This window comes from Hibiscus syriacus, unplaced genomic scaffold (assembly GCF_006381635.1).
Source record: "Hibiscus syriacus cultivar Baekdansim isolate YM2019G1 unplaced genomic scaffold, ASM638163v2 tig00110109_pilon, whole genome shotgun sequence".
Lineage (NCBI taxonomy): Eukaryota > Viridiplantae > Streptophyta > Magnoliopsida > Malvales > Malvaceae > Hibiscus > Hibiscus syriacus.
In genome coordinates this window covers 135,604-158,631 of record NW_024062593.1, presented here as the reverse complement: position 1 = coordinate 158,631, position 23,028 = coordinate 135,604, and the positions used below count along the sequence as shown (strand labels likewise).

Below are 23,028 nucleotides of genomic sequence, written 5' to 3'. Positions count from 1 at the left end.
GAACTGGATTGCTCTGGTGGAATACTTCATCTTCATGTCTATAAGAATATTAAAAGGAAATACATTTTATACATTGTTGAACTAGATCATACCTGTTGAGCTTCCATAGCATTGTCTTCACTTTGTTTCACCTCAAAATATGCCTTTCTAAACTTTTCTTCAAAGTGAAGAATATATTAATATAATTTAAATTATATTTTCTATAATATTTTAAATTTATAATTTAAATATTAATATTATTATATTTATAATATTAATAAATTAAGAATAAATAACTTTAATTTAATTAAAGAATAAATTAATTTAATTTAAAAATAAATTAATTTAATTTAAGAATAAATTAATATATAGGGAGAACTAATTTTAAAAAGATTACTATATGTTTATACCAATGCCAAAATACATCATGATAAATCATGTGAGTTATTGCACACCAATAATATTTCCAAAAACAGTTTAGAAATTTAACATTAGAGAGGAAATAGTGCCTACAGAATTTTTCGCTAAAAATGTGTCCGGACGTTAACAGCCGTTAAAAGTCTAAGTTAAGTGACACATGTCACATTCTGATAATTTTGAGAATTTTTATTTAAAATAAAAAATATATTTAAAAAAACAAATCTTAAAAAAAACTCAAAACTTTAAAAACCATAATTTTAATCCTTTGCCACCGCCGGCCACCGCCAACACCGTCAATCGACCAAACACCCAACGACGTATGACTGGCCAACCACCCACGATGATTAACGACGTTGGTAGCGGTCGGCGGTGGCAACGGGATTAAAATTAAAGTTTTGAAAATTTTGGGTTTGTTTTTCAGATTTGAAAAAAATTAAGGGTTTTTAAAATATATTTTTAATTTTAAATAAAATAAAAATTCACAAAATTACCAAAACGTGACACGTGTCACTTAACGAATATTTTTAATGGCGGTTAAAGTCTGGGCACCTGAAATGGTAACAGAGAAAACGTTAAATACCTATTTTTAACGGAAACTTTTTTTGTCACTAAAACGTTTTTCGAGGTATAGTTTAGACACAACAAAGAAGAAAATAAACATTCAAAAATACTAAATCGGGAAAGAAAGACTCTACATACATATAGACAATCCAAAGCAGGTTCAAGGATTTTATGTTCTAATTTAAAAATCAAAACTGAAATAAGTCACCAAAATAGTCTTTTATGTTTTAATTTAAAATTGTCACTGGTAATAACTAACGACAAAAGGTTTAGCTCACCAAAAGTAATATCTCTATTAAAATGACTAACCATTTGACAAGAAAAATGTAATTCACATATAAAAAATTTACTAAAACCTACAACATGAAAAATAAAAAAAATAATAAAATTGAATGCGAAGCAACAGAGCAAGTCAAATTCTATGACCATCCAAATAAAAGAATTGGAACATAAAAATCATTGAATTCATATACAATTTCATACCTGAAACTGAACCGTGGGGATCAAAAATTCATCACAGACCTCCGCATAATAATTTGAAGAAGTTGAATTTCTAAGATCAAGGGCTGCTTGATTAGGATTAGGATTATTATTACTAGCAGGAAGAGTAGCCCCGAGAGTAGCTGCTATAGAAGTTTGGCCAACCCTATCATAAAAGATTTTTTCAGTATGCACCATCATAAAAAACACAATTGCAAGTAACATATCTCTTAAAATAAATACCTTTCACTATGGGTAAGAATCTGAATCACTCTTACTGCTTCTATTTAACTAGGAGCACCAACATTTTGGTCAGAATGCTTCAGCTCATGCTACACATCAGGAAGCTAAATATTAGCCAAAAGAATAACTTAATTAAGAGGGAAAAATAATATGGATGAATGGATAATGAACATATGTGTCATGTAATACACCAGAAAGAAATATATCATTATCTCCATGTACAGTAGACCACCACCAACTTACATATTAAACTTATAATTCTTAGAGCGACCTCAAAATATATTTCTTCATTTGGCTGGTCATATATATGAATGACACTACATTGAACCATGATTTCAATTAGAAAGGAAAAAAGTTTCCATTTGCTTGCCACTATTAACTCTCTTACTCGGTCCCTAATGCATGTGTTTGTATGTATTTAATGCATGAACAGACAGACAAACACAAAAATCCAAAAATAACATCCGAGGAAATTTCTTCTTTTTTGAAAAATAATAAAATCGGAATATAAGAAATTGGATTTAACTCATGAAAGAAATTGCTTTATGGTTCAATATTGTCCTTTAAGTATTGAGCAAATAGATTCAGACATACCATATCTACTTATGCTAGCGAAGTATATACCAGGAGTAATCTCTGATATCGTTGTAGCCTTCGTAGTCTAATTGAATTACCATTTGAACCCATTGTTCGGTTATGGCACTGGCTGTTCTGATTTTAGGCTACTTGTCGTCTAACTTGGAGCAATCTGTATCCAAAACAAAAGAGACCCATCAGATACCGATTCCAGTCATTTAACTTATCATATACTTCTATTTACAAGAAAACATCTTATGGGAAAAAAGAAGAAAATTCCACTAATGTGCGACGAAATATCTAATTGAGTATACCTTGGAAGAATTGCAAGCGATTTTGCACTCCAAACCATTAACTACTTTAAGTCCTTCAATCGCCCGACATGTTGAAGATAGATCGTCACCACCCGCATATTTGCGTATATTCTTGAAAACATCATAATTATGTATCATGGTAACTTCACGAAGTAAATGCTGATAACTATGTCTATAGTCCTTAGTGTATATACCTTTTCAAGAAATTAGGGTTGGCTGCAGTAATTAGCATCGGGTTGTGGTGGTTGACTACATGGATTAGCACTTGGCAGCACAGATTGCCCATACACATTAATCCCCGGATGTGCAGGCCAAGAAGCTGGGAAAACATAAGTCAGTAAATTATTTTCCTCATTTGGAGTTGAAAATTCTAAAGGCAGAAACTGGGAGTTTGTTGATGGAGGTTGAACACTAGACCCACTAAGTGCAGAGTAAGAATTGGAAGAGAATGAGTCCCCAAAGATGAAGTTTGCGTTTGTCTCTGAATTCGCAAAAATAGGCATGTAAGTATAAATTTGTTGCGCAGCTGAAAAAATATCAGTTGAAGGGGCAACTTTAAAAGGATCATCACCAAATGGATCATCAAAAACCCTGAATCAATAACAATATAACATAAATACAGATGGCAACAGATTAACTAAATCATCAACCAACAACACTGAAGCAAAGGGATTAGTTCCTCATCTAAGGGACGAATAAACTGATAACCAAATGAGTATTGCCCATACCTCTGATGAAGGTAAATTTTCATTACTTGAATTTAACTCAAGTCCACCCTGAATTGCAGCATTACCAGGTCTGGAAGGAGTAGCCATAAGACCTTGCAACAAAATATATCTCAACATTCCAGTCAACATTCTAGGAAAATTTAAAATTCAATTGCACAACTAGCTTGACATAAAAAATGAATAGTTTTAGAGGCATAGGAAAACCTGAAGTATTCTCTAGGCAATAACAGATACATTTGAAGCAACCAACCACTTACTGGAACTAGCTTGTTTTCTGACCCCTGCTACTTTACTGCCGTTAGAGGGACTAACCTGCACTCTATCTTGTTGAGGAGCATCAGAGGAGGAAACATTTTTATGACCAGCACTGTCTATATAAGCAGAACTTTCTTGCTTGAGGTCGTACAAGAACTGGGTTGCTCTGGTGGAATACTTTCATCTTCATGTCTATAAGATAAGATTAAAAGGAAATACTATTTTACACATTGTTGAACTAGATCATACCTGTTGAGCTTCCATAGCATTGTCTTCACTTTGTTTCACCTCAAAATGTGCCTTACTAAACTTTTCTTCAAAGTGAAGAATATATTAATATAATTTAAATTAATATATTTCTATAATATTTTATAATTTATAATTTAAATATTAATATTATTATATTTGATATATTAATATAAATTAAGAATAAATAACTTTAATTTAATTTAAGAATAAATTAATTTAATTTAAGAATAAATTAATATATTAGGGGAACTAATTAATAAAAACACAATTGCAAGTAACATATCTCTTAAAATAAATACCTTTCACTATGGGTAAGAATCTGAATCACTCTTACTGCTTCTATTTAACTAGGAGCACCAACATTTTGGTCAGAATGCTACGCATCAGGAAGCTAAATATTAGCCAAAAGAATAACTTAATTAAGAGGGAAAAATAACTAAATATTAGCCATAAATAAATATATATATCTCTAATGTACAGTAGACCACCACCTACACAGATTAAACTTATAATTCTTAGAGCGACCTCAAAATATATTTCTTTATTTGGCTGGTCATATATGAATGACACTACATTGAACCACGATTTCATTTAGAAAGGAAAAGGTTTCCATTTGCTTGCCACTATCAACTCTCTCACTCGGTCCCTAATGCATGTTTTGTATGTAATTAATGCATGAACAGACAGAAAAATCCAAAGATAACATCCGAGGAAATTCCTTCTTTTTTGAAAATAATATTTAAATCGGAATATAAGAAATTGGATTTAACTCATGCGAGAAATTGCTTTATGGTTCATTATTGTCCTTTAATTCTTGAGCAAATAGATTCAGACATACCATATCTACTTATGCTAGCTAAGTATAGACCAGGAGTAATCTCTGATATCGTTGTTGCCTTCGTAGTCTAATTGAATTACCATTTGAACCCACTGTTCGATTATGGCACTGGCTGTTCTGATTTTAGGCTACTTGTCATCTAACTCGGAGCAATCTGTATCCAAAACAAAAGAGACCCGTCAGGTATCGATTCCAGTCATTTAACTTATCATATACTTCTATTTACAAGAAAAACAAGAACAAGGGAGTTTGTTCCGTACGATTACATGGAACTCCAACCAGCAATTTCATTTTGAATTGAGCATATAAAATTCAAAACAAACAACAAAGGTTTAGCTCCCCAAAAAGTATATTCCCATTTAAATGACTAACCATTCAGGTTGGAACATGTTACAACAGAGAAATGAACAGCATCTACAAAAACAATGTAATCTTCAACCTTGCCCGAATACCTTTCCACAAGAAGCTTTGTTTTCTTTATTCGGAGCATTTTTAAGGTCAGGCATGATGGCTTTAAGTTTTTTCTTTGCTTTGGTCCACATTGACCTTCAATTCAGCGCATTGTTCTGTAGTAATGACAGCATGACAAGCCACACAAAGAGTCCTCATATTCTAGCCTGCATTCACATGGAATTTTGGATACATAATGAAAACCAACATTAAGCTCAATTTAACAGAATAGCAGTAAAACAAGTAGTTAAGAACAAAGAAAAGGTATGTTCTTGAACAATAATATACCTCCCCCTCTACAAACAGGGACAATGTGGTCCGCATGCCATGCATTGCCCTCATAAGGATCACTAACAAACCCTGCAGAAGGTAAATTAGGAAATTGGTTCATAGAAATTACTGTGATCTGGAATGTAATAGTGAACGACTCAATTTATGTGGACATTTGGCAGCAAAGTTGTTCAATACTTGATATGTCTAGGAGATCTCTTTACATGAAAACTCAAACTGTCACTGCATAATTTTCTACAACAAAGTATTCTGCAGTAAATAGGAAACTAGGAATCGGTAACTTATCCTGATTGATATACAAGCTCTTCTGACTTGCTATCTTCGGTGCAACTTTGTTTATATACTCCCGTCGTTTCTATAAGGATAAAGGTTTTAAGTTCTTGGCATTTCTGTAAGAAAGCCAGCGACATATGTTACAAATGGTACAGGAAAAGAGTAATTAGTTCTTACTCTCATGGTTTTGGGAGAGTTTGCAGAGTGGTTCATCAGTCAGGGTCCAACCCTGAGCTCACTGTTCTCTCTTTTTACTTTAACTATGCCGTAGATGGACCTTTTTCCAGACAACATTGGGAGATAAAGAAACATCTATCTCATAAAACGGTGTTGTACGCCGCTTGCTCCCACCTTTCTGCAATCCCTGCAATAGAATTACAAAGCAACACCTTAAGTCATTTATAATGAAAGAAAGAAGATATCCCAGCATAATACATGTTCATTCATACATACCCCCACTGTTATGGTTAATGCTTTCCTTCAAGTAGCATAACCAAGCAGACAAAGGGAGTTGCAACTTGCAAAGGCTTTCCACGTAATTTTCTTTGTTGGGTCTTGGTTTATTCCATTCATCAATGAAGGCTACAGAGCATGCATGCCTCCGCCGGAGATAAAGCAGATAGCTCATCAGCCGCTCCCAATTAAGCCTTCAAATCTCCGACGCCCATTACCTCCCCCGTAGATGCCTCCGCCACTATTGCTTCCATCAACGCCACCAAAAACTCCCCCGCCGAACCCCCTCAATTCCCTATCTCCTGATTCAACTCGCCTTCTTTCAAATCCTTGATTTCGTTTAGGGTAGAACGTAGTAGAAGAAGATCAAGAAGAGCACCGAGACTTACAAGATTTACATCTTCATTGGCCACCTTGAACGTGAAGGATCTCACGCATTTGTTTAGGGAAAGAAAAAGGAGAAACTGGAATGAAGAGAAAAGAGAACAAGAAGATTTGGAGGAAAATTGAAAGATGAATGGCGCTGCAACGGATGGTTTTTATTTATATTTCGCAGGTCGGTGAATTTTGTATCAACGGCTGAAAATAATAATAAGTAACGGCTGGAAAATAATAAATATGTAACGGCTGGAAATAATAAATAAGTAACGGCTGGAAATAATAAATATGTAACGGCTAGATATACTAGAATAAAAATAAATTATAATTTCAGAAATAACTCGTTTTACAATTAAATTGTTGTTGTAATTATTCTAATTCACGCGTTTTGTGGGTTAAATAAAGATAAAGTAAATAGGTTTAATTTTAGTTTCCATCCTTGAAAATTAATTTTTTTAATGTATCAAAACTTGATCTATTACCTTACTAAATTTAAAAATTTGTGTAATTATTTATAAATGCAAAATTTGAGTTGTTGATTTTTATTAATTTTTTATTTTAAATTGTTAAGGCGATTTTTACTAGTTATTTCAAATAAATATAAAATATTATTTTTTAAATTATTTAATATTAATATTAATTATACAAATAACAGTTGTTCATAATTAATTACGTAAATAACATCTATTCATGATTAATTCATGAAATGATATGTGACAGAAAATGGGTTATATCTTACAAAAGTTTGGTCAAAATGAAAGAAAGGAGAAAAGGACATAAATAATATTCTTATAATCTAAATTAATTTAATTTGAAATAATTTAAGAATATATTACTAAAATTGAATTTAGTTTAAGAAAAAAAAAACAATATATTATAGAACAAATACTAAAAATTCTCTAGAAATATTTATAACAATGCAAAATACGATAAATCATGTGAATTATCTGGATAATAAAATCTCCCTTAAACAAGTATTTGACTGCTTGATTAATAAATTATCTATTTTTTTATTTTCAATCAAATTGTTATTATTATTACAACAAAATTTCACTTCTTCGTTTCTTGAATTATTTCACCTAAATACCTAAATTCTATATTTGATTAGGAATCTAATTTTTTAAGCTTGTCCATTTTTTATTTTTCAAAAATAAAAATTGATTGATTTGTAAAAAATAAAATAAAATAGATCGGTTTATAAAAAAACCAATACTAAGCATTTTATTGCCCACGCTAGCAAGTATTCAAGTTTTATATATACTCAATTTGCAGTATGCAAAAAACCAAATATCAAATACTTTAAGCATCTAAACATGAGAATATCCGATAAGATTATCAAAATGTAATATTACTTGACATATTACTAAGAATGTTATAATAATTTGTAAGATTATCAAAAGAAGAAATTCGACAAGTGATATTCTCACTGGATGGCAACTCCGCTCTATGTCCGGACCGTTTTAATGTAGGTTTTTTTTTTAAAAAAGTTCTCACATTTTCTTAAAGAGGATATTGATAACTTCTCTAATGACTTTATCATCATCATAAATGAGAATATTGCATTAACTATTCATTTATCACTCTTACTCCTAAGAGACTAAATCCATAACTGTTTCAAGATTATCGTTAGATTAGCTTAGTAGGAGGGGTTCACAAGATTTTGGCGAAAGTATTGGCTAATAAACCTCAACGATGCATTGAGTGTTTGATCAATAGATCTCAGTCTGCATTCATCCCGGGCAGGCATGTCCTAGATTGCTCCTGTAATACCCCGAATTTTTATCTAATGACCAAAATGAATAAATTGAAAGTTTAGTGGCTAAAGTATAAAATTAAAAAATTAGGTATCAAAGTGTAATTTTAAAAAATTGTGTAATCTAGTCCCGTAAATGAATATTTTACCCCCAATAATGACATTTTCGTGGGTTTCAGATTTTTCGTACGAATTTTGTATTAAAAGCTATAAAGCCATATAAAGTCAAGGAAAATTTCGGATAATTTATTTTCTCGAAGCAATACAATTATATTTAATTATACAATTTTAAAATAATGATATGCACAAATTTTTAACTAGTGAAACACATACCCAATAAAATGAGGATAAGAGTTCACGCCATTAGAGTTTCTCCACGGTATATAGCAACACTAGAATTTAAATCAAAGGACCACTCTTAGATGTATTCAAAATAAACTTTAAGTAATTAATATATAATTATAAAATCTAATTAAACTCCAAGAACACAATTTTCATAATTAGAATCAATTCGTCACCTAATTATAAAATCATTGAAATCATATTTTCGTTTAAAACTAAGAAAAATAACTTAAAAATAAATAAATAAATTTATTTTAGAAACCAATGAGTAAATGACGTGAACAATACAAAAATTACATTTGTGAAACTATAATTGAAATTCCTCAATATTATAAGAAAACGCATTTTTTAAAAAAAGTAATCATTAAGGTCAAACTAATTACATTCCCGAGAAGAAGCCCCAGAGCAGCTGCTACAAAAGTTTGGCCAACCATATCGTAAAATATATTTTTTAGTATGCATCATCAAGCAAAACAGAATTGAAAGTAACATGTCTTTGAAAAGAAACACCTTTCACTATAAGAAGGGCTACCTTCCATCCTGAGAGTGATCTTAGCACCGCTTCCCCTGATAGAGAAGATGATCAAGCTAATTACATTCCTCGTGTCAAGCAAACACAATTGAAAGTAACATGTCTCTTAAAAGAAATATCTTTCAATATAAGATGGAATCTGAATCTCACTTAATGCTTCTGCATAACTGCGAGGAGCACCAGCATTTTGGTGAGAATGCAAGGTTTGTTTTTCCTGCAACCAACCCACACCATCATGTTTCTTCTACAACTGTTGTTGAATTCCTGAAAACAATGCCACAATTTTGACAGTGAAGGTGCTGATACTTTTTGAAACATACATATATATATATATATACCACTATATCAATGCAGGTCTCAATTGGGATTTGCAAGTGTTATAAAAAAAATTAAGCACAGAATTCTCTCCTGTTTTCATCAGTTGCCTTTGGTATAGTGGATCCAGTGTAAGATCAACTATTTGTTGATCTTGTCATTTTATGTAGTTGATTTGATTTATTAAGAATATCTTATTAGTTCTATTACAATCTTTGCACTAGTTAAAGGTCATAATCACTTTGGTTATGGTAAAGAGTTAGACCTTCCTTAAATAAGGTCTCGGGTTTGAATCTTGTGAATGAAAAAGACCAGTTTTGTTTTCATTCAGGGTTTCAATCCAGTTCGACTCTAGATATAGTCGTAGTCTTCATGATCAACAGACTCGATCTGGCTCGACTCTAGATATAGTCGGAGTCTACTTAGCAAAGGGGAAAACCATTTCCCTGATTATGTGAGAATTGTAATTTACAATTGTTTAAGACTGCTTTCCTCTTGGGGAATATGCATATAGAAGCGGTAATCTTTTAGTGGAGGTTTTTTAACCAACAATTATTACATATAGTAATTAAGCACATACACATTATTAAATAATTTCTTGAAATCTTGTACAAATAACTGAAGTAATTAGACATCCAAAACTTATGTAAACAACAACAGACTCCTCAATTTTTACAAAATAATTAGATCTATTTTAGGCATAAAATCAAGTTAAACTAATCAATAGCATTAGGGGGTTATTGCTTGAAGTCTTCGCGAATCGAGAACCCACCGATGTCTTCTATATCGCTCTCGGATAACCTGCAGAAACGTAGCAGTCAAGCCTGCCACTCCATTGAACGGTTGTTCAAGACCATGTTCTCCAGGTTTTGGAGAAAGAAGTGACATAGATTCGGTATGTGTAATGAAATGAAGAAAATATCGTAGTTGCAACTTCGGGTTTTCATGATTATTCAACGTGATTAGTTTTACGATGGGAAAAAGCCGGAAATCTTCAGCTGGTTGATCGATTTCCGGACTTTCTCACCATCCAGATCTTCTTTGGCAGCAAAATGAGGCCGATCCTTGCTTCATGGAAGATCATATGTCGATAATCCAATCTAATACTTCGTATGTTTCGGAGTAGTAAACATTAAAGATTACCTGAGCATGTCTCCTTTTTGCAGTTGCGGTCCACTTAATGCGGGTGAGATGCTGAAAGCATTGCCGTCGCTGTAAATTAAAGGGTGGGCAAGAGACATCGGTCGATCGGGAATCGGGGGGACTTCGATATCACCTTCCAACATTTTTAGTGCATCCAAAATGGTAGGCCTTAAAGCAACCATTACATGAGCACACAAATCCCAACCTGCAGAAATCTCTCCATTATAGCCTTTGGATTCGAATTCACAGAATCCTCACTATCATCAACGAACGATCCAAAGCCTCATCGACTTTTCCAGCCTTCATCAACGACCAAGCCCAATCGGTTATCAAAACGCTCGCGGTGAGCTTGATGAAGACAAATCAAGAGCTTTTCTCCCGCACATTATCTCCAATACAACGACACCAAAACTGTAAACATCGCTCTTCTCGGTCAGCTGCCCATATAGAGCGTATTCAGGGGCCAAGTATCCATGAGTCCCTGCCACTCTAGTAGTAAGGTGAGACTGCCCTTCCCTACTCTGCTTCGCCAACCCAAAATCCGACACTCTCGCTCTCATATCAGCATCGAGCAATATATTCGTAGCCTTAATATCTCTATGATATATCGCAGGCTTCACTCCGTAATGCAAATAAGCCAACCCCTTTGCCACATCCAAGATTATGTTCTTCCTCTGAGGCCAACTCAATGGTTTACTCCCCGTTTTCAATGGGAACAAATGGTCGTCGAGGTTCCCATTCGGCATATAATCATACACGAGATACCTCTGACTCCCTTCTCATGATCATTGATTCCAATCTCATCATCATCGATCATACAACACCCTCTAAGAGGCACAAGATTCCTATGCTTCAAGTTACTGATAATCTCGACCTCGTTGCAAAACTCTTCGTCGCCTTGAAACTCTGATTCTAAAATCCTCTTAACAGCAACCACCGTCCCATCAGGTAAAACCCCTTTGAAAACAAAACCGAAACCGCCTCTCCCTATGAAATTCTTCTTCGAAAAATTGTCGGTAGCCTTCTCAAGATCATGGAGTTTGAACCAAATCGAACCTGTATTAGGCCTTAATCTAGGCCTAGACCCTTGCTCCTCTAAATCATCAAAATTAGAAGCAGAGCTACCATTTTGTTCTTTCCAAATCGTTTTTCATACCAAAAGTAAAACCCCAGTAAAGTAGAGGTAACAAGAACAGCAACAGCAGCACCAGTTAAACCAAAAACAAGAGCCGAATGTTTATTACTCGAACCAGATTTTCCATTCAAAGCTAAAGAAAAGCACACGTAACAGCACCATTACTTTCAGGTCCAAATTCATTAACAATCCCAGCAGCATAAAGAACAATGAAATCGAAACAATCGGTGCCGTGGGAACTATTACCATCGATCGAGACCAACCTGGAATGAACCTCGGTCCCGGCACGGAGACAAGTATCACAAGCCGTGAGATCACTGAGATCGGCCCTGCAACCTTGGTCGAGAGCCGTGGATTCACCTAACTTAGCAACCCAATCTCGAGTTGTTTGTATGTTGGCGCAAAGATCAGGCGTGATCACGAACTGCATCGGGTCGAAACAAAGGGAAGCGACGTTATTGGGGAGAGAAAGAGAGTCGAGCTTCGCCTGGAAATCTCGGAGACAAGTGTTGGAAGTAGGCAAATCCGGGAGCTGAAAAAGGGTTGTTTCTTTGAGATGTTCGGCGAGTCCAATGCCGAATACTGATAATAGAGCGACACAGCAGTTTTGCTTCGAGATTTCTGCTTTGGGTGTCGAGTTAAGTGGGTGGAAATCACGGCAAACAGATGAGTTCCATGGGATTCTCGTCACGTAATTGAGATCCATTGGACATGAAGCAGCAGAGGTGAAGGAAAGGGTTGAAAGGAAAACAAGAAACGAAACCTGTAAAGCAATGATCTTCATTGATTCTTCTGTTTATGAGTGTTTTTCTGTGTTGGATTGAAGATTTTGGGGTCTGGGTTTTGGATTCTTTTAGGTGAAAAAGGAAAGGGAAGATTGATTCATTGAGGAGGTGCGATACAGAGGAAGGTGAAGTTGATGAGATCGATGGACTGAAAGTGACCCATTATTAGTCAAAGCCTCTTTCATTTCACTCTTCTTTGGCAGCTGAGTTTTGTTGTGTTTCTACTTTCATCGGCGGCGCTTGTTAGTCACGTTCAACAGATTGATTATACGCTGTTTATAGACCGGGCCGAGTTTATATCTGAATAATTTTTAAGGCTAAACCACATATTTAGTTACTCAATCATTTGAGTTGTTCAATTTCGGTCCCCAAACTATTTTTTAATTATATAACGTTACGTTTTGGTCATCCACCGTTAAAAATTAATACAATTATTGTCGTTAAATTTTTAATTTTTTCAATGATAACATGATATTCCCTTATTATGATATATCATTATCACTATTACTTTTTTAAAGGTGTGTGATCAAAATAAAACCAAAACGTAATATTGATATAATTTTTAAAAAATAGTCAGATGGTCAAAATAGAATTGCATAAATAGTTAAATGACTAAATACATAATTTATCATATTTAAAATATGTATATATTAAACTTTATTTAATTTTTTTTTAAATTCATAAATGATTAATCTAAATTCATTTTCGTTTCATATATATTTAGGGGTGTGCAAAAATACCCGACCCGGTTGACTCGACCCGTCGAACCGGATCTAAAAAAACCGGGTAATTCTCTAAAAAAATTACCCGGCCGGGTCGGGTACCCGGCCCGACATTTCCCGGGTCGGGCCCGGGTCACAAAATCTAGTTTTTCCGGGTAGTGCCCGGTTAGATTTTATTTTTTTTATTTTTTATATATTATAAAATATAATAAATTATTTATATTATGGATTATTATATTTTTTATTTTGAACTTTTAATGTTTTTAAATTTTATGTTCGGATATTAGAGTATGTAATTCGAAGTTTCGAACATTTAAATTTGTGTATATATTTTTTTAAATTAATAATTTGAAAATAAAAAATTAAAAACCAGGTATCGGGTACCCGATTACCGGGTACCCGCAAAATCCGGGTAGCCGATTACCGGGTACCCGTAACATCCGGGTCGGGACACGGGCCGAGAAATCGTTGACCCGGAAGTTTCGGGTACCCGGAAATCGGGTACCCGAAAATCCGGGTACCCGGATTTGCACACCCCTAATATTATTATTGTTATTTTAGAAGTAATTATTCTATTTTAAATTTTATATAATTTTTATCGAACTTATTTAACTTTTAGTCTTTTATGTATTAACTATTGAACATATTTTTTAAAGATTTATATTATAATATTACATATTAGCAATTTAATTTTTAAACAATATAAATATAATAATACTATATTATATTATATTAAACTTATAAAATAAACTTCATTTTGTCAAATTCGTATATTGAATGTTCGAGTATTGAGTAAGTATTATAAATAAGTCTAATATTTTTGTCCGGACAAACCTTCAATGGATATCTCAGCCGTTGAACAAGTCAAATGGACGGATGGAAATGGCTTTGGATTGGAGCGTTGATGACACGCTATTTGATTCACGCCATCTAATTTTCTTTCCATGATTTTTAAAAGGGTTAATTTCATCCTAACTTATCAAACTACAATTTATATTTTAAATTCGTCCAAATTTTTTAAAAAATTAATTGAATATCGCATCATATTAATCAAGTTTTTCTGTTAATTAGCAATCGTCTTGGCTATTAAATTGTAGCTCAAATCTTACATGGAGCAAGTAGCATATTCTATGTGGATCAGAATTTAAATATTTATATTTATTTATTTATTTATTAGAAATTAATTAAATAGATGTTGTAAAGTGTTGTCGCATTTTATGAAAATTTTAATTTATTATATAGTTTAAATATTTTCTTTATTTTTCATTAATAATTTAATTTTACACTCATAAAATTTATAATTTTATAAATTATATTTGTACATTTGTAGACTTGTCTAGATAACCTCAAATATTTTTAAAAAAAATATTTAAAAATGAAGAACAATTAGATTTTTAATAATATATTTGATCACATGGTTTTTCTCTTACATTAAAAATAAGGGAAATAGGTGAAAATTAAGTTTCAACAGAGAAAATACAGTTGACAATATTGACATTTTGTAATAAAACAAACATCTGACACACAATATCCAAAACGTGGGTGTTGTTGAATTACAGAGAAATCATCGTTGAATTTCCTAAATATGTTGTAATTAATTTCATGATGACTTAATTGTTTTCTTGTAATTACAACTCTGTGTTTTTTTCCTTTTATTTTCTTTGCCTCCATAATTCTCTCATCTGTAAAAATAAATAAATAAAGTTTTTAGTGAATCGATTCATGTTGACCATTAAGAATATCGAATTTTAATAAAATTCTCTCATCTGTATAATAAATAAATAAATAAAGTTTTCTCGTCATTAACAATGGTCTGATTTGGAGGAAAAAAATCAAATTTATTTTGATAATTATTAAATTAAGATCGAACTCAAGTTCATTGAGTGAACAAAATTTGAGTATCCCTTATGTTTGACTCTACCAGCACACGAGTTCGATCAACTTCTTTTCTTAAAAAATGATTGATAATAAAAAAGTATCAATTTGAGTCAAGTAGCTCGAGTTATTGAGTGAACCGAACTCGAGTATCCCTTACGTTTGACTCTACCAGCACATGAGTTTGATCAACTTCATTTTTTTAAAAAAAAAAATTCTCAATTTGAGCTTGAACTAGAAGTGACAATCAAGTTAACTGAACTTTGAAACCCAGATTTCGATCGAGGTTACTTCATTCAGCTCAAGCTCGGTTCAACTCGGTTACATTCCAGCCCATCATTATATACCATAAAAAGTATGCATGTTTTCAACTCTAAATATGGACATTAGAATACCACAAATATGAGCAACATCAATACAACGAGATAGTTATATCCGTATAATTTCAGTTGAATCAAGGCCTGGTGTTCTTTACCGGAGGAGATTGTCGAGAAAGAAAAGGAACATTTACAACTGTCCCGGTAATATTTTCTCCGACAATCACAGTGTCTCCATCTGAAGCTGCTTTTCTCTTGATGTAACCTAAAGCAAAATGGTCACAATCCTTTCTTCCAGTTGTATAGCTTGTTAGCTTCCCCACCTGCAGGAATTTAAAGAATAGCTTAATGTAAATTAGTTTCCAAAACCGATGTTACTCGGACTTGGGCATGAGTGCGGATACGGGTATGTATCCGGCAAGTTAGAATTAGTATTTTCTGAACCTTTCCATGTATTTAGTAGATCCTTGGATATCATATCTCATATCCATGGGTGGGACAAGACGTGTACTTCAATGAAACCGAAGAGTCCAAGCAACATAGCCGTAAACTACCCAAAATAGAAACCATACATATCACTTCAGGGAAAGAGTCAGATTAGAACCTTTTTCCCACCAACTGTAATGGGGCTGCCAGGTTCAGCTGGTGCGGACAAATGAATACCCCATATTCTCTGTTTAACTCCATCATATGTGATGAGTCTTGATATTGTCTCTTGTCCCTTGTAACAGCCTTGTTCAATGGTAAGTACAAAGTTTTAAAAAAAGCATGATTTGTACTTTTCTCAGCAGATATTCAATGGTAAGTATTAGGTACCCTTGTTCAATGAAATCGAGTTCCAAAGGCCAGCCTCCAGAACATTAAAATCATTGGTTAGCTCCTTCCCAGGAGCTGGTCTTCCTGCACAATTAAGTTAGATTTTCCAAAGAACTTGTTACAATAAGTCAACCATCACTAAACAACAAATCAAGAACTACCACCTTGTGTAACCCTTAGCTTTTCCCAGGCATTAAAACCTAAAGGAATAGCACCGTTAGATAGAAGAGTTTTCCAGACTGGACTAGCCGCCGCTGGGGACATCAACAATGAAAACCCATCTTCAGAAATGATATTTCCCACCCCAACAGTTAAAGGCATACCATTCACCTGAAATTGGATAACAATCTTCATTTTGATTCACTGAAATAAGCATTAAACAGAATGAACTTTTACTATTTTCTTATCCCAAGTATTGTTTTGACATTAGATTACCTCATACTACTACAAAATATAGAAGTACAGAATAGTTCATATGTTTAAACATTTACAACTTGGCATTGGCAATATGAAGATATCTTACACTGTAATGACGGTTTGTGCCGTATGGTTGTCCAACAAGATCGCCCAGATTCAAATTAGCCATCACCTGTTTTCACATTACAACTAAAGTCATTCAAGATTACCAAATCCAAGCCAACAATTAAAGAGAAATGCCATGTAAGAATACCGATTTATACGAAATTCCTTACTTGGGAGCACTTCGGACCTGCTAGAGCAAATAAGCAAGTTTGCTTGGTGATATCTTGAATCTCTACCTTGTCAGCAAAAAATATGTACCTGGACAAGAAAAACTAATCACTTAGTACTTTGTTTTCTTCATAAATGAAGGATCTAAAAGAGATTGATGCACTTACTTATTTAGCATTTCAGTTATGTTTCCACAGGTCTCTGGTGAAACCATCAGTATGACTGACTTTTTCTGTGAAAACATAAACAAAACTGTAGTAATTCAAAACCAATCAACTAGAATCAATCCATTTCTATGAGGGGAACCAAAGTCATTAGAAATAGTAAAGAAGACTACCATAATCCATGCATAAGCAATGTCAATAGTCCTCGCTGTTGGTGTAACAAAAACTGTATCACATCCCTAAGAATTTCATCAAACAGAATCCAATCAATTTGAACCAAAGAAGCAAAAGAGAAGCAGGAAAAAAGGGTAGATCTATCACCTGCCCTTCACTAAGACATTCAAAATTGGCAGTGGTTTGGTTATGAAGAAACTGAATCCGATCATCTCCGCTGACTTCAACAATTCCATCCAATGCATGTGTTCATAAGAATAAATTCATAGTTAAGCTTAAATTAATTGAAGTAGTAAAATAAGCAGTGACACCGACCTCTTATCCTTCCAAAATGCGAAAGGTCCATAACCTAACCAATTCGTCAAATCAAAAACAAAGAAAATTATTGGAAATACTAGTAAGCAGTAGACGACGTTGAAATTTAAAAGTAGAATCTTACCGCCCACACCATTATCGAATGCATCCAAAGCTTCATCGTCATTGTCGAACGTTTCTATTATCCCTTCATCTGAAACCTTTGCACCTTCAGCAGCAACTGAATCCTGCAAAATTTTTAAAATTAAATCACATAACCATAATATTACTTTTCTAGAGATTAAAGGAGGCAAAGGGGGATATACTAGGAAATCATGGTCAATAGGGGGAGGGGAGAGTTCGAAAGGTAAAGCGGCGATAGTAGATGAAGCATTTCTCGACGAGAGCTTGCTCTTGTACTCTTCTTGGTCCAAAACGCGGCGTTCCGGTAAAAAAGAGGAGCGAGTGCGGAGTATTGAAGACGAGTGGAGGAGCGGCCAACCAAGTGAGCTGCGTAAGGCGTCGTTGCCGCTGTCGCGGTCGCCATTCCTTCGTTGTATTGCAGCGGATGCCGGCTGGAAAGTGGAAAATGCTAGAATATAGATAGAAAACAAGGGTAAACTACAATCATGACCATTTTATTATTAGAATATTTTAATCTGACCACTAATCTTCTAATTTATCAGTTAAATCACTTAATTATTTAAATTATATCCATCAAACAACGGTTATAAACTCCCCTAATCAATTCAACATTCCGCTCGTAATAATCCTTAATTTATAATTATAATATAAAACGAATACGCCAACTTCATGATGGGCCGGCTTTGACTTTTTTTTGACCCGGGGTAAAATTAAAAAAATGGACTCTAATTTAAAAGAATATTAAAAAAATACACAATATAAAATTTTAATTAATTTTTATTAAATTAAATAAATATTAATTCATTACAATATTAAAAATGTCAAAATATATTTAAGCATATTAATATTTTAAAAAACATTGTCTTCGAGCATTTCTTTATGCAAAATCATTGATGATAGTGTCAACATCAATGCTTTCCAACATATTTTTCTCAATATATAACATAGCGAGTCCATTCAATCTTTCTTGTGACATTATTGACCTCAAGTAATTCTTCAATAATTTCAGCTTTGAAACTTCTTTCCGCGGATGCTACCGTTACCGGCAGTGTTAATAACATTAGGATAACAATCTCTAGCTTTAACAAACTCAAAAACTTCAAGCACTAACATGAATACATTTGGCAAAGTCAATTGTAGCACTTTCATTTCAGAAAAAAAATCATCTGCATCAACATCCGACAAATTATTATGAGAAAAAATAATCTTAAAATTATTGCAACATTCTTTTAATTTATTGTCATCCAATTACTTCAACCTTGTATAATCAACTAAAAATCCAAAATAATTTTCAAAAATCTTTAATTGTTCAAATCTATCTTTCAAAGAAGCGAGCGTCATATCAACAACAACAACAAAATAATTAACTTTAAAAGACTCCTCTGCTGATTGCATTTCTTCATCGTGGTCATTCTCATCAAATTGTCTTTTTCTAAAAATACGATGTTTAGTCGAAAAAATTGGCTCTATGTTCATATCTAATGCAAGACTTTTAGCAATATATACTAGCTTCGAACTCCTTATTTCTATAGTTTTCAAAATATGACATTACACCTTCCAACTCCTTTATGGTAGTATCAATGCACATTGATTTATATTGTAATTTCTTACTTACCGTGTTGATAGCAAATAAAATATCATACCAGATAACCATTCCAAGTAAGAATTCAAAACTTTGAAGGGCACTAGCTAAACTTTCTACTTCACTTTTTGCTTTTGCATCATTACCACAATATTCATATAATTGTAACAAAGCTAACCTTATTTTAGGAGTATGACATTTAATAGCTTTGACACTTTTAATTCGACTTTCCCATCGAGTATCAGATAAAGATTTCACAGTTTCCGAAACATTATCACATAAAATTTTCCACCTTTTGGTAGAACTTGCGAACAATGAATATATGTTGCACAATCCCAAAAAAAATAGCTTTAACACAAGAATGTGCTATATCAAAAAGAGAAAGATTAAGATTATGGTATATAAAGCTCTAGGATTTATTTCAAGCAATCTCTTTTGAACACCTTGGTGTTTTCCTTTCATATTAGAACCATTGTCATATCCTTGGCCCCTCACATCATCAACGTTCAACTCTAGAGATTGCAATGTATTTACTAATTCATTGAAAAGCCCCAATCCAGATGTATTATCCACTTTCAATAACTCTAAAAAGTATTATTCTATTTTTACTTTGTTGTTTGACATATTTACGCATCGCACTATTAGAGTCATTTGTTCTTGATGACTTACATCAGGGGTACAATCAAGAATAACAGATAAATACATTGCCTTCTGAATGATCTTTAGAATAGAAGTTCTAATACTATGAGCCAAGAGAGAGATTAGTTCATTTTGAATTATATGACCAAGATAATGATAATGAATATTTTCACTTTGAATACGCCTAATATGGTCTTGCATAGGCAAATCGAATTCAGCAATCATTTCAATTAATCCTAAAAAATTTCCATTATTCTCATCGTAAATTTTCTCACTAGATCCTCGCAAAACTAAATTATTTTTAGCAAGACATTTTACAACAAAAACTATTCTTATTAAAACTTGCCTCCAACGTTCTTTCTCTTTTGAAATTCCTTGTTGTAAATCTTTATCAAGTGTTTGATTAGTTTTTAATCTCACTCTTAATTCACTCCAAATATTCATGGTAGTCATATGTTCAATACTATTTTCATGTTGTTCGAGTCTCTCACTAAGATGCTTCCAATCATTTAATCCATCATTTGCTAAATAACTCTTATTGTTTTGTTTGTAAACAATTTACAACAAAAACAATAAACTTTGTCCACATGTTTAGAATAGACCAACCATTTTCTATCGCTAATCTCTCCATTACTCAACTTTTTAGAAAAATAAGCATATGAAAAAGGCCTAGAATTATTGGCTAAGGGAAATTTCAAATTCAATTCTCTTATATGCCCCTTTTCAACTAAAATATCTCTAGATTTGTTATCAAGATTACCCCAATTTCTAGGATCATAAATGTCTACAAAAGGGACTAAGGTGGTGTTTGTTTTTGAAGAGGTAAAATGTCTGCAGTCTGCGGACCACATCTGCAGGCATCTGCAGCAGAAGAGGTGGACCAAAAGTCTGCAGTCTGCAAGAAAAAGACTGTTTGTTTTTTAACGTCTGCAAACTGCTAAAATAAACTGAAATATAAATAAACTGATTTTTTAAACTTAAAAGAGTTTTGTAATACTGATATTTAAATAATTTTAGTTTTACAATACTAAAATTTAAATAATTATACAACTACAATATAATTTTTTTAAAAAACAAACACTACCTTATTAATTCTATTATACGTCGCACATAATCACATGTATTATTAGTTTTATAAGTTTTATAGAATAAAATTTATAAATGATCATTAAATTATATGATTTTTTTAAATATGTAATTTTGTAATACTTTTAATTTTTTTAAATATATATTCATAATTTTTTTTATAATTATATGATATTTTTAGAAAATATTTTTTAATTTATCAAATTATTTTACAATAATAATTTTTTTAATTGTGATTATATTTTAAAATTTTAAAAACATAATTTATAATTTTTTATATTTTAAAATCTTAATTATCAAACAATGAAATTATTTTTTATTAAGCAATGTGGTTTAAATACTTACACTTTGTATAAAAAGTTTAAATATAATTTAAAAATAACAAATCTAAAAAATATATTTAAACTTAAATCAAAATAATTAAAATAAATATAAAATTTTAATAATATATAAAATAATTTATATGATATAAAATTAAATATCTATAATATAATATTAAAAAATTAATATTTAATTTATTTAAAAATTAATATTAAAATTAATATCTATAATATAATATTAAAATATTAATATTTAATTTATTTAAAAATTAATATTAAAATTAAAATAAAATATATATAAATTAAATAAAACCTCTTTGAAGAGGTTAGAAGACGTCTGAAGACATAAGACCACGTCTGCGCCGCGCAGACCACGCGCAGACGTTAGAAGGGCTTCTGTCTTCTAAAAAACAAAGGGTCTGCGAAGCTCAATGTCTGCGCGTGGTCTGCGCGACGCAGACATAAGAGCTTTGCAGACCTTACACAGTAAAAACAAACACCACCTAAGTGTTGATCAATCCCAACATCTTCAACATTAGACTCATTTTGTGCATGATTATGGACATTTAAATTAGACTCATTTGAAGAACTATCAAGATTATTTAAATTCTCAGTAATATCATTTAAATTTTCATTAGAAGACTCTCCTACTCTATTTTTAAAGAATTTATCAAGAGTTCCCTTTTGTGATTCTATTAAATCATCTATTTGTTTTTTTTTTCTTTTTTCACTACCAGACAAATGTTTTTTAGGAAACATTATATAACAATGCAACTAATGTAGAAAAGAACAATAACATCTGTAAATGGGAAGATCCTCGATCGAAGTATTTATACGCCAAATTCGCAACACCGTAATGATTAAACTTAAAAGGAAGATGAAGTATATGCATATCCACGTTTGACATTTCATATCCAAAATTTATGAAACAAAAAAAAGAGAATAAGTTTATCTATAATTTAGAAATATAAAAATAAAATAAAAGAATTTGAAAACACAAACTTACTTAGGATTTTAAAAATATCTTCAATGACCACAATTGATGATAAGTAATTGTGTATGTGAATTGTGAATTGTGAAAAATATGAGAAATTGAAAATTGAGAACAATAAGAAATAAATTGATTTTACTTCAATGTTCTCCTATCATTTATAGGAAATAAAAAAAAGTAATCGTTAGCCCTCTTGGCTCTTGGCCTCTTGCATTAACGTTGAACATCCAACAACTTGCATTAATTTACACTAATATTTATGAGTCATTTGGCATTAATGTAGAAATAATATATTAATATTTGTTATGGGCCCTTGACTCTTGCATTAACGTTTATAAGATGAGAACATCCACAAATTTTAAATTCAACTTGCATTAATTTATATTAATATTTACGAGTCATCTTGCATTAGAAATAATATATTAATATTTATGGTAACCGGGCCCTCGTGATCATGATGAGAAATCATTTAAAATTGAACATTAATATTTATGGGCCTTTGCATTAATATAAAAAATAATATATTAATATATATGAGTCATGCTTTTAATTTAATTTATTAAAATATAATAAATTAATATAAATCAAAATTATAGGCCCTTGGCCTGCCCAGAGCCGGCCCTCATGATCACATAAACAAAACCCTTTCTTGGATCATTTGATAAATCGACAAGGAACACGCCATTGAGCCAAAACATTGTTAGCAGGCGATTCAACCTAA

General features: G+C 32.2%; 1 protein-coding gene, 1 long non-coding RNA gene and 1 pseudogene across 3 annotated transcripts; all 3 read right to left on the bottom strand.

The window, feature by feature from the left end:
* Positions 1-1,600: 1,600 nt before the first annotated feature.
* LOC120215016 lies at positions 1,601-3,126 on the bottom strand. Its single transcript, XR_005524915.1, has 4 exons — positions 2,768-3,126; positions 2,574-2,684; positions 2,278-2,431; positions 1,601-1,772 (listed from the first exon to the last, which is right to left on the bottom strand). It is a non-coding gene; the product is annotated as an uncharacterized LOC120215016 (long non-coding RNA).
* Positions 3,127-10,112: 6,986 nt separating this feature from the next.
* LOC120214849 lies at positions 10,113-12,607 on the bottom strand (annotated as a pseudogene).
* A 2,796-nt stretch (positions 12,608-15,403) lies between these two features.
* LOC120214848 (putative transferase At1g60990, chloroplastic) lies at positions 15,404-18,104 on the bottom strand. Of its 2 annotated transcripts, none has more exons than XM_039212650.1 (12): positions 17,872-18,104; positions 17,691-17,793; positions 17,567-17,600; positions 17,399-17,472; positions 17,251-17,316; positions 17,081-17,145; positions 16,916-17,003; positions 16,747-16,812; positions 16,388-16,553; positions 16,224-16,298; positions 16,012-16,139; positions 15,404-15,730 (listed from the first exon to the last, which is right to left on the bottom strand). In XM_039212650.1, the coding sequence occupies exons 2-12, from the start codon at positions 17,730-17,732 to the stop codon at positions 15,545-15,547; spliced, it is 990 nt and encodes a 329-aa protein (XP_039068581.1). In that variant the 5' UTR covers positions 17,733-17,793; positions 17,872-18,104; the 3' UTR covers positions 15,404-15,544. The 2 variants fall into 2 exon arrangements, with proteins under 2 accessions (XP_039068581.1, XP_039068580.1); XM_039212649.1 differs by having other exon boundaries at positions 15,413-15,730; positions 16,224-16,307.
* Between the last annotated feature and the right edge of the window lie 4,924 nt (positions 18,105-23,028).